At 39.1% G+C, this 13,870-nt stretch overlaps 1 protein-coding gene across 1 annotated transcript in view; it reads right to left on the bottom strand.

Moving 5' to 3' along the window:
- The window catches only part of nptx2a (neuronal pentraxin 2a), a 90,047-nt gene extending 79,434 nt beyond the window's left edge, over positions 1 to 10,613 (bottom strand). The window contains exon 1 of the mRNA XM_062985050.1: positions 10,251 to 10,613. Within this exon, the coding sequence (XP_062841120.1) occupies positions 10,251 to 10,613 (363 nt within the window). The remainder of the gene's footprint in view (positions 1 to 10,250) is intronic.
- Between the last annotated feature and the right edge of the window lie 3,257 nt (positions 10,614 to 13,870).

The following is a 13,870-nucleotide window of genomic DNA, read 5'->3' as shown; positions in this document are numbered from 1 at the left end:
CTTACTAAACCTTAACAGACCTTACTGGACCTTAACATACCTTACTGGACCTTTACGGACCCTAATGGATCTTAACATACCTTACTGGACCTTAACATACCTTACTGGACCTTTACAGACCTTACTAAACCTTAACAGACCTTACTAAACCTTAACAAACCTTACTGGTCCTTTACAGAGCTTACTAAACCTTAACAGACCTTACTAAACATTAACAAACCGTATTTGTTTTTTACAGAGCTTACTAAACCTTAATCAGAATCAGAATCAGAATCAGAATCGGGCTTTATTGGCCAAGTATGCTCACACATACAAGGAATTTGTTTTTGGTTACACAGATGCTTGCAGTGCACGAAAAATACAATACAGACAATCTTATTCACACATCTCACTCTCTCTCTAACACACACATTCATACCTGTAAACATAGAAAACATTGTAAACATTTAGCATGTGCAATTTACATTGTAATTTTAAAAAGGTGCAGTTTTGTGCAATATAAAAACTATAGAAAATATAAAAATATATAAATATGAAATGGAAGTAAAGGTGAAAATCCTGTGTATGCCATTACATAAATGAAATAGGTAGTTTTTGATGTGCAAGTGTCCCGAGTATTAACAGTACAGTAGTGTTCAATTGTTCATGAGCATAATGGAGTTTGGATAAAAGCTTCTCTGTAGCCTGGTCGTTCGGGTCTTCATGTGGCTGAAGCGTCGGCCTGATGGAAGGCACCGAAACAGGTGATGACCAGGGTGAGACGGGTCAGTGATGATTTTCTCTGCACGCTTCCTGGTTCTGGAGGCATGCAGGTCCAGCAGTGTGGGCAGCTTTACACCGATGGTCCTCTCTGCAGACTTGATGATGGTAATAGACCTTACTGGACCTTAACAGACCTTAATGGTCCTTTACAGAGCTTAATGGACCTTTACAGACCTTACTAAACCTTAACAGACCTTAGTAAACCTTAACAGACCTTATTAAACCTTAACATACCTTACTAAACCTTAACAGACCTTACTAAACCTTAACAGACCTTACTGGACCTTAACATACCTTACTGGAACTTAACATACCTTACTGGACCTTTACAAACCTTACTAAACCTTAACAGACCTTACTAAACCTTAACAGACTTTACTAAACCTTAACAGACCTTACTGGACCTTAACATACCTTACGGGACCTTAACATATCTTACTGGACCTTTACAGACCTTACTAAACCTTAACAGACCTTACTAAACCTTAACAAACCTTACTGGTCCTTTACAGAGCTTACTAAACCTTAACAGACCTTACTAAACATTAACAAACCGTATTTGTTTTTTACAGAGCTTACTAAACCTTAATATACCTTACTAAACCTTAACAGACCTTACTGGACCTTAACAGACCTTAATGGACCTTAACATACCTTACTGGACCTTTACAGACCTTACTGGACCCTAACATACCTTACTGGAACCTTTACAGAACTTACTAAACCTTAACAGACCTTACTAAACCTTAACAAACCTTACTGGTCCTTTACAGAGCTTACTAAACCTTAACAGACCTTACTAAACATTAACAAACCGTATTTGTTTTTTACAGAGCTTACTAAACCTTAATAGACCTTACTAAACCTTAACAGACCTTACTGGACCTTAACAGACCTTAATGGACCTTAACATACCTTACTGGACCTTTACAGACCTTACTGGACCCTAACATACCTTACTGGAACCTTTACAGAACTTACTAAACCTTAACAGACCTTACTGGACCTTTACAGACCTTACTGGACCTTAACATACCTTACTGGACCTTAACATACCTTACTGGACCTATACAGACTCTACTAAACCTTAACAGACTTTAATGGACTTCAACAGACCTTACTAAACCTTAACATACCTTACTGGACCTTAACAGACCTTACTAAACATTAAAAGACCTTAATAAACCTTAACAGACATTACTAAAGCTTAGCATACCTTACTGGACCTTTACAGACCTTACTTAACCTTAACAGACCTTACTGGACCTTAACAGAACTTAATGGACCTTAACAGACATTACTGGACCTTAACAGACCTTACTAAACCTTAATAGACCTTACTAAACCTTAACATACCTTACTGGACCTTTACAGACCTTACTAAACCTAAACAGACCTTACTGGACCTTAACAGACCTTACTAAACCTTAACAGACTTTACTAAACCTTAACAGACCTTACTGGACCTTGACAGACCTTACTGGACCTTAACAGACCTTACTAAACTTTAACAGACTTTACTAAACCTTAAATTACCTTAATGGACCTTTACAGACCTTACTAAACCTTAACAGACCTTACTGGACCTTAACATACTTTACTGGACCTTTACAAACCTTACTAAACCTTAACAGACCTTACTGGATTTTAACATACCTTACTGGACCTTTACAAACCTTACTAAACCTTAACAGACCTTACTGGACCTTAATAGACCTTACCAAACCTTAACAGCACTTACTGGACCTTAACAGACATTACTAAACCTTAGCATACCTTACTGGACCTTTACAGACCTTACTTAACCTTAACAGACCTTACTGGACCTTAACAGACCTTACTAAACCTTAACAGAACTTACTGGACCTTAAAAGACATTACTGGACCTTAACAGACCTTACTAAACCTTATCAGACCTTACTAAACCTTAACATACCTTACTGGACCTTTACAGACCTTACTAAACCTAAACAGACCTTACTGGACCTTAACAGACCTTACTAAACCTTAACAGACTTTACTAAACCTTAACAGACCTTACTGGACCTTGACAGACCTTACTGGACCTTAACAGACCTTACTAAACTTTAACAGACTTTACTAAACCTTAAATTACCTTAATGGACCTTTACAGACCTTACTAAAACTTAACAGACCTTACTGGACCTCAACATACTTTACTGGACCTTTACAAACCTTACTAAACCTTAACAGACCTTACTGGATTTTAACATACCTTACTGGACCTTTACAAACCTTACTAAACCTTAACAGACCTTACTGGACCTTGATAGACCTTACCAAACCTTAACAGCCCTTACTGGACCTTAACAGACCTTACTAAACCTTAACAGACATTACTGGAACTTTACAGACCTTACTGGACCTTACCAGACCTTACTGGACCTTAACAGACCTTAATGGACCTTAAAAGACCTTAGTGGACCTTAACAGACCTTACTGGACCTTAAAAGACCTTACTGGACCTTAACTGACCTTACTAGACCTTTACAGATCTTAATAAACCTTAACAGACCTTAGCAAACCTTAAAATACCTTACTGGACCTTTACAGACCTTAATAAACCTTAACAGACATTACTGGACCTTAACATACCTTACTGGACCTTTACGGACCTTACTAAACCTTAACAGACATTACTGGACTTCAATAGACCTTACTAAACCTTAGCAGACCTTACTGGACCTTAACAGACCTTACTGGACATTAACAAAAATTACTAAACCATAACAGACCTTACTAAACCTTAACATACCTTACTGGACCTTAACAGACCTTACTAAACCTTAACAGACCTTACTGGACATTAACAGACCTTACTAAACTTCAACAGATCTTACTGGACCTCAACAGATCTTACTGGACCTTAACAGACCTTACTAAACCTTAACAGACCTTATTAAACCTTAACATACCTTAATGGACCTTTATGGACCTTTCTAAACCTTAACAGACATTACTGGACTTCAACAGACCTTACTAAACCTTAACAGACTTTAACAGACATTACTGGACATTAACAGACCTTACTAAACCTTAACAGACCTTACTAAACCTTAACATACCTTACAGGACCTTAACAGACCTTACTAAACCTTAAAAGACCTTACTGGACCTTAACAGACCTTACTAAACCTCAACAGAACTTACTGGACCTTTACAGACCTTACTGGACCTTAACAGACCTTACTAAACCTTAACAGACCTTATTAAACCTTAACATACCTTACTGGACCTTTACAGACCTAACAAAACCTTAACAAACCTTACTGGACCTTAACAGACCTTACTAAACCTTAACAGACCTTACTGGACCTTGACAGACCTTACTGGACCTTAACAGACCTTACTAAACCTTAACAGACCTTACTAAACCTTAAAATACTTTAGTGGACCTTAACAGACCTTACTAAACCTTAACAGACCTAACTGGACCTTAACATACTTTACTGGACCTTTACAGACCTTACTAAACCAAAACAGACCTTACTGGATTTTAACATACCTTACTGGACCTTTACAAACCTTACTAAACCTTAACAGACCTTACTGGACCTTAACATACCTTAATGGACCTTAACAGACCTTACTAAACTTTAACAGACCTTAATAGACCTTTACAGACCTTACTAAACATTAACAGACCTTACTAAACCTTTAACAGACCTTACTAAACCTTTACAGACCTTACTGGACCTTAACATACCTTACTGGACCTTTACGGACCTTAATGGATCTTAACAGACCTTACTAAACCTAAACAGACCTTAATGGACCTTTACAGACCTTACTAAACCTTAACAGACCTTACTAAACCTTAACAGACCTTACTAAACCTTAACAGACCTTACTGGACCTTAACAGACCTTAATGGAGCTTAACAGACCTTACTAAACCTTAACAGACCTTAATGGACCTTAACAGACCTTATTAAACCTTAAAATACCTTAGTGGACCTTTACAGACCTTACCAAACCTTAACAGACCTTACTGGACCTTAACTGACCTTACTAAACCTTAACAGACTTTACTGGAACTTTACAGACCTTACTGGACCTTAACAGACCTTACTAAACCTTAAAAGACCTTAATGGACCTTTACAGACCTTACTAAACCTTAACAGACCTTAGTAAACTTTAACAGACCTTACAAAACCTTAACAGACCTTACTGGACCTTAACAGACCTTACTAAACCTTGACAGACATTACTGGAACTTTACAGACCTTACTGGACCTTAACAGACCTTACTGGACCTTAACAGACCTTACTGGACCTTAAAAGACCTTACTGGACCTTAAGAGACCTTACTGGACCTTTACAGACCTTAATAAACCTTAACAGACCTTAGTAAACCTTAAAATACCTTACTGGACCTTTACAGACCTTACTAAACCTTAACAGACCTTAATGGACTTTAACATACCTTACTAGACCTTTACAGACCTTACTAAACCTTAACAGTCATTACTGGATTTTAACATACCCTACTGGACCTTTACAAACCTTACTAAACCTTAACAGACCTTACAGGACCTTAACATACCTTACTGGACCTTTACAGACCTTACTAAACCTTTACAGACCTTACTGGACCTTAACATACATTACTGGACCTTTACAGACCTTATTAAACCTTTACAGACCTTATTGGACCTTAACATACCTTACCGGACCTATACAGACTCTACTAAACCTTAACAGACTTTAATGGACTTCAACAGTCCTTACTAAACCTTAACAGACCTTACTGGACCTTAACAAACCTTACTGGACATTAAAAGACCTTAAAAAACCTTAACAGACATTACTAAACCTTAGCATACCTTACTGGACGTTTACAGACCTTACTGGACCTTAACAGACCTTACTAAACCTTAACAAACCTTACTGGACCTTTACAGACCTTACTAAACCTTAACAGACCTCACTAAACTTTAACAGACTTTACTAAACCTTAAATTACCTTAGTGGACTTTTACAGACCTTACTAAACCTTAACAGACCTTACTGGACCTTAACATACCTTACTAAACCTTTACAGACCTCACTAAACTTTAACAGACTTTACTAAACCTTAAATTACCTTAGTGGACCTTTACAGACCTTACTAAACCTTAACAGACCTTACTAAACCTTAACAAACCTTACTAAACCTTAACAGACCTTACTAAACCTTAACAGACCTTACTGGACCTTAGCATACCTTACTGGACCTTAACATACCTTACTGGACCTTTACAGACCTTACTAAACCTTAACAGACCTTACTAAACCTTAACAAATCTTACTGGTCCTTTACAGAGCTTACTAAACCTTAACAGACATTACTAAACCTTAACAAACCTTACTTGTTTTTTACAGAGCTTATTAAACCTTAATAGACCTTACTGGACCTTAATAGACCTTACTGGTCCTTTACAGAGCTTACTAAACCTTAACAGACCTTACTTGACCTTAACAGACCTTAATGGACCTTAACATACCTTACTGGACCTTTACAGACCTTACTGGACCTTAACATACCTTACTGGACCTTAACATACCTTACCGGACCTATACAGACTCTACTAAACCTTAACAGACCTTACTGGACCTTAACAAACCTTACTGGACATTAAAAGACCTTAAAAAACCTTTACAGACCTTACTTAACCTTAACATACCTTACTGGACCTTTACAGACCTTACTAAACCTAAACAAACCTTACTGGACCTTAACAGACCTTACTGGACCTTTACAGACCTTACTAAACCTTAACAGACCTTACTGGACCTTGACAGACCTTACTGGACCTTAACAGACCTCACTAAACTTTAACAGACTTTACTAAACCTTAAATTACCTTAGTGGACCTTTACAGACCTTACTAAACCTTAACAGACCTTACTGGACCTTAACATACTTTACTGGACCTTTACAAACCTTACTGAACCTTAACAGACCTTACTGGATTTTAACATACCTTACTGGACCTTTACAAACCTTACTAAACCTTAGCAGACCTTACTGGACCTTAATAGACCTTACCAAACCTTAACAGACCGTAATGGACCTTTACAGACCTTACTAAACCTTAACAGACCTTACTAAACCTTAACAGACCTTACTAAACCTTAACAGACCTTACTGGACCTTAACAGACCTTACTAAACCTTAACAGACATTACTGGAACTTTAAAGACCTTACTGGACCTTACCAGACCTTACTGGACCTTAAAAGACCTTACTGGACCTTAAAAGACCTTAGTGGACCTTAACAGACCTTACTGGACCTTAAAAGACCTTACTGGACCTTAAGTGACCTTACTGGACCTTAAAAGACCTTACTGGACCTTAAGTGACCTTACTGGACCTTAACATATCTTACTGGACCTTTACGGACCTTACTAAACCTTAACAGACATTACTGGACTTCAACAGACCTTACTAAACCTTAGCAGACCTTACTGGACCTTAACAGACCTTACTGGACATTAACAGAACTTACTAAACCTTAACAGACCTTACTAAACCTTAACATACCTTAATGGAACTTAACAGACCTTACTAAACCTTAACAGACCTTACTGGACTTTAACAGACCTTACTAAACCTCAAAAGAACTTACTAAACCTTAATAGACCTTACTGGACCTTAACAGACCTTACTGGTCCTTTACAGAGCTTACTAAACCTTAACAGACCTTACTGGACCTTAACAGACCTTAATGGACCTTAACATACCCTACTGGACCTTTACATACCTTACTGGACCCTAACATACCTTACTGGACCTGAACATACCTTACTGGACCTTAACATACCTTACTGGACCTATACAGACTCTACTAAACCTTAACGGACTTTAATATACTTCAATAGACCTTACTAAACCTTAACAGACCTTACTGGACCTTAACAGACCTTACTGGACATTAACAGACCTTACTAAACCTTAACAGACATTACTGGACCTTTACAGACCTTACTAAACCTTAATAAACCTTACTGGACCTTAACAGACCTTACTAAATCTTAAAAGACCTTACTAAACCTTAACAGACCTTACTGGACCATGACAAACCTTTCTGGTCCTTTACAGAGCTTACTAAACCGTAACAGAACATACTAAACCTTAACAAACCTTACTTGTCCTTTACAGAGCTTACTAAACCTTAATAGACCTTACTGGACCTTAACAGACCTTACTGGTCCTTTACAGAGCTTACTAAACCTTAACAGACCTTACTGGACCTTAACAGACCTTAATGTACCTTAACATACCTTACTGGACATTAACAGACCTTACTAAACCTTAACAGACCTTACTAAACCTTAACATACCTTACTGGACCTTAACAGACCTTACTATACCTTAACAGACCTTACTGGACCTTAACAGACCTTACTAAACCTCAACAGAACTTACTGGACCTTAACAGACCTTACTAAACCTTAACAGACCCTATTAAATCTTAACATACCTTACTGGACTTTTACAGACCTTACTAAAACTTAACAGACCTTACTAAACCTTAAAAGACCTTACTGGACCTTGACAGACCTTACTGGACCTTAACAGACCTTACTAAACCTTAACAGACCTTACTAAACCTTAAAATACCTTAGTGGACCTTTACAGACCTTACTAAACCTTAACAGACCTTACTGGACCTTAACATACTTTACTGGAGCTTTAGATTCAAGATTCAAGATTCAAGAGTTTTATTGTCATGTGCACAGAAGAACTAGCAGTTACACTGTACAATGAAATTCTTACTTTGTTCGTCCTCCAAACATCAATAAGTATTAAACATAAAACAAAATTAAACTAACAGAATATTACTAGAAAAAACTTTTTTAAAAATATATAATTTAAACTATAAAAAAACGTTTTATATACAGAGGAAAAAAATAGAAATAAAATAAAATAAGGCAGTACAAAAGGCACATAGCAGCAGTTACATAAGGTGCAGAAATTATGCAGTGTTATACAGCATAAATACAGAAAAATACAGCAGCAGTTATTTTAAAGTGTAAATTGTGCAACATTATGTGCAAGTAGCAGCAGTCATTTAAATGTGCAATAGTGCATTGTAGAGAATGTACAATGTTCATGAGCTAAGTTGTGTATGTGATAGTCCGTGTTTGTTCACAAGCCTGACTGCTTGTGGGTAAAAACTGTTTGTCAGTCTTGTTGTTCTGGCCTTTAGGCTTCTGAAACGTTTGCCTGATGGCAGAGGAGTAAAGAGGTAGTTTTGGGGGTGTGTGCTGTCCTTAATTATGTTGTGGGCTCTCCTGACCACCCTGGTCTGATAAATGTCCTGTAGTGCAGGGTAGGACGTTCCAGAAATTCTTTGTGCAGTTTTTATTACACGCTGGAGTTCCTTCCTGTCCTCTGCAGTGCAGTTTCCGTACCAGACTGTGATGGAGCTGGTAAGGACACTTTCCACCGTACATCTGTAGAAGTTGCTGAGAATTTTGGTTGACATGCCAAATTTTCTTAGTCTTCTTAGGAAGTACAGTCTCTGTTGTGACTTCTTGATAATATGGCGTGTGTTGCAGGACCAGGTGAGATCCTCGCTGATGTGCACACCCAGAAATTTGAAGGTTTTCACCTTCTCCACCACTGTTCCACCTATATACAGCGGTGTATGCTGTTCTCCTCTCCTCCTGGGGTCCACAATCAGTTCCTTTGTTTTGTTGATATTTAATGAAAGATTGTTGTTCTGACACCAGTCCACAAGATCTGCTACCTCCCTCCTGTACGCCATCTCATCCCCCCCAGTAATAAGACCAATGACTGTGGTGTCATCAGCAAACTTAATAATACTGGTGGTGTTATAAGAGGCCACACAGTCATGTGTGAAGAGCGAGTACAGAAGAGGGCTCAGCACGCAGCCTTGAGGTGTCCCAATGTTTATGGTCTTTGTGCTGGATGTTCGAGTGCCAATCCTGACTGACTGAGATCGGTCAGATAGAAAATCTAGTATCCAGTTACAGAGGGTCGGTGTCAGTCCAAGGGTGTGGAGCTTTTCGGTGAGCCTGTGTGGGATGACTGTGTTGAACGCCGAGCTGTAGTCGATGAACAGCATTCTTACATATGTGTCCTTGCCTTCCAGATGTGAAAGGGCTGTGTGCATGGCTGTGCAGATTGCATCATCAGTGGATCTGTTTTGACGATATGCAAACTGTAGGGGGTCCAATGTGTCCGGAATGGCTTTTTGGATACGAGTCATGACTATCCTTTCAAAGCACTTCATTACGATAGGTGTGAGCGCAATGGGACGATAGTCATTCAAGCAGGTTATTGTGTTTGTCTTTGGGAGTGGAACAATGGTGGTGGTCTTAAAGCAGGAAGGAACAGAGGCTTGCATAAGAGACAGGTTGAATATGTCTGCAAACACATCCGCCAGCTCTGATGAACAAACCTGTAGTGCACGTCCAGGAATGCTGTCTGGACCAGTTGCCTTCCTTGGGTTTACTCTCAGAAGCGCCCTGCGCACCTCCATCACAGACACAATGAGTGAAGCGTCCTGTGTGCTCTCTGTGGCTGGAACCTCTTTCAGTGGTTCGATGGTGAGGGCCTCAAAGCGCGCGTAGAACTCATTCAGCTCTTCGGTTAGTGATGGATTGCTGGTTGTGATATCTATGTTCCTCTGCTGGTAATCTGTGATGTGTTGCAAACCTTGCCACATGCGCCGGGAGTCCGTATTGATGTAATATCCCTCCAGCTTCTGTGTGTACTGTCTCTTGGCCCCTTTGATGGCTCTACGCAGGTCATATCTGGCCCTTTTGTAGTCCTCAGTGTTGCCTGAGACAAATGCAGCTGAGCGAGTACGTAGCATGGAACGAACTTCACAGTTTATCCAGGGTTTTTGGTTGGGGTAGTTCCTGCAGTGTTTAGTGGGAACAATAGCCTCAGTGCAGTAGCTAATGTAGCCAGTTACTCCAGAAGCATACTCCTCTAAATCAACAGTACAGTCCTCTCTCAGAGCAGCAGTTCTAAACACGTCCCAGTCTGTGCTGTTAAAACAGTCCTGAAGTTCCAGATCAGTTTCTTCATTCCACACTTTAACAGTTTTACTCACTGGTGGTGCTCGCTTGAGGAGTTGTCTGTATGCAGGGTAGAGGAACACGGAGATGTGGTCGGACTGTCCGAAGTGTGGCCGTGGTACTGCCCTGTAAGCTCCCTTTACATTACTGTAGACTTGGTCAAGCACGTTCCTCTCCCTCGTCGGAAAGCTTACATGTTGGTGATATTTGGGCAGAACAGTTTTGAGGTTGCAATGGTTAAAATCGCCGGCTGCGATGAACACGGCGTCCGGGTGTGCAGTCTCTTGTTTATTGATTACATCATGCAATAGCCCCAGTGCTGTAGCGGCGTTAGCTCGCGGTGGAATGTAAACAGCGAGTATGTACACAGCGTTAAACTCCCTCGGCAGATAAAAGGGTCTACACTTCAGCATTAGTAGTTCTAAATCAGCTGAACAGTGTTCTTCCACAATCTGTACATCCGAGCACCAACTGTTGTTCACGTACACACACACACCGCCGCCTTTGTTCTTACCCGACGCGGAGTTGCGGTCCCAGCGGTAAACAGAGTGCGTCTGCAGATGAATTGCCGAGTCCGGTGTTTTATTCGAAAGCCAGGTTTCTGTCAGAATAACAGCACACCAGACCTTACTAAACCTTAACAGACCTTAATGGACCTTTAGAGACCTTACTAAACCTTAAAAGACCTTACTAAACCTTTACCGACCTTACTGGACCTTAACATACCTTACTGGACCTTTACTGACCTTAATGGATCTTAACAGACCTTACTAAACCTTAAAAGACCTTAATGGACCTTTAAAGACCTTACTAAACCTTAACAGACCTTACTAAACCTTAACAGACCTTACTAAACCTTAACAGACCTTACTGGACCTTAACAGACCTTAATGGAGCTTAACAGACCTTACTAAACCTTAACAGACCTTAATGCACCTTAACAGACCTTAGTAAACCTTAAAATACCTTAGTGGACCTTTACAGACCTTACCAAACATTAACAGACCTTACTGGACCTTAACAGACCTTACTAAACCTTAACAGACATTACTGGAACTTTACAGACCTTACTGGACCTAAACAGACCTTAATGGACCTTAAAAGACCTTACTGGACCTTAAGAGACCTTACTGGACCTTTACAGACCTTAATAAACCTTTACAGACCTTATTAAACCTCAAAATACCTTACTGGACCTTTACAGACCTTACTAAACCTTAACAGACCTTAATGGACTTTAACATACCTTACTAGACCTTAACGGACCTTACTAAACCTTAACAGTCATTACTGGATTTTAACATACCCTACTGGACCTTTACAAACCTTACTAAATCTTAACAGACCTTACTGGACCTTAACATACCTTGCTGGACCTTTACAGACCTTACTAAACCTTAACAGACCTTACTGGACCTTAACATACATTACTGGACCTTTACAGACATTATTAAACCTTTACAGACCTTATTGGACCTTAACATACATTACTGGACCTTTACAGACGTTAATGGACCTTAACAGACCTTACTAAATCTAAATAGACATTACTGGACCTTTACAGACCTTACTGGACCTTAACAGACCTTACTAAACCTTAACAGACCTTAATGTACCTTTACAGACCTTACTAAACCTTAACAGACCTTAATAAACCTTAACAGACCTTACTAAACCTTACAGACCTTACTGGACCTTAACAGACCTTAATGGACCTTTACAGACCTTACTAAACCTTAACAGACCTTAGTAAACCTTAAAATACCTTACTGGACCTTTACAGACCTTAATAAACCTTAACAGTCCTTACTGGACCTTAACATACCTTACTGGACCTTTACGAACCTTACTAAACCTTATCAGACATTACTGGACTTCAACAGACCTTACTAAACCTTAGCAGACCTTACTGGACCTTAACAGACCTTACTGGACATTAACAGAACTTACTAAACCTTAACAGACCTTTCTAAACCTTAACATACCTTACTGGACCTTAACAGACATTACTAAACCTTAACAGTCCTTACTGGACCTTAACAGACCTTACTAAACCTCAACAGAACTTACTGGACCTTAACAGACCTTACTGGACCTTAACAGACCTTACTAAACCTTAACAGACCTTTTTAAACCTTAACATACCTTACTGGACCTTTATAGACCATACTAAACCTTAAAAAACCTTACTGGACCTAAACAGACCTTACTAAATCTTAACAGACCTTACTAAACCTTAACAGACCTTATTGGACCTTGACTAACCTTACTGGTCCTTTACAGAGCTTACTAAACCTTAACAGACATTACTAAACCTTAATAAACCTTACTTGTCCTTTACAGAGCTTACTAAACCTTAATAGACCTTACTGGACCTTAACAGACCTTACTGGTCCTTTACAGAGCTTACTAAACCTTAACAGACCTTACTGGACCTTAACAGACCATAATGTACCTTAACATACCTTCCTGGACATTAACAGACCTTACTAAACCTTAACAGACCTTACTAAACCTTAACATACCTTACTGGACCTTAACAGACCTTACTATACCTTAACAGACCTTACTGGACCTTAACAGACCTTACTAAGCCTCAACAGAACTTACTGGACCTTAACAGACCTTACTGGACCTTAACAGAACTTACTAAACCTTAACAGACCTTATTAAGTCTTAACATACCTTACTGGACTTTTACAGACCTTATTAAACCTTAACAGACCTTACTAAACCTTAACAGACCTTACTAAACCTTAAAAGACCTTACTGGACCTTGACAGACCTTACTGGACCTTAACAGACCTTACTAAACCTTAACAGACCTTACTAAACCTTAAAATACCTTAGTGGACCTTTACAGACCTTACTAAACCTTAACAGACCTTACTGGACCTTAACATACTTTACTGGAGCTTTACAGACCTTACTAAACATTAACAGACCTTAATGGATTTTAACATACCTTACTGGACCTTTACAAACCTTACTAAACCTTAAAAGACCTTACTGGACCTTAACATACCTTAATGGACTTTAACAGACCTTA

The sequence above is a fragment of the Trichomycterus rosablanca genome, chromosome 22 (assembly GCF_030014385.1).
Source record: "Trichomycterus rosablanca isolate fTriRos1 chromosome 22, fTriRos1.hap1, whole genome shotgun sequence".
Taxonomy (NCBI): domain Eukaryota; kingdom Metazoa; phylum Chordata; class Actinopteri; order Siluriformes; family Trichomycteridae; genus Trichomycterus; species Trichomycterus rosablanca.
This window is presented reverse-complemented; position numbering and strand designations above follow the sequence as displayed.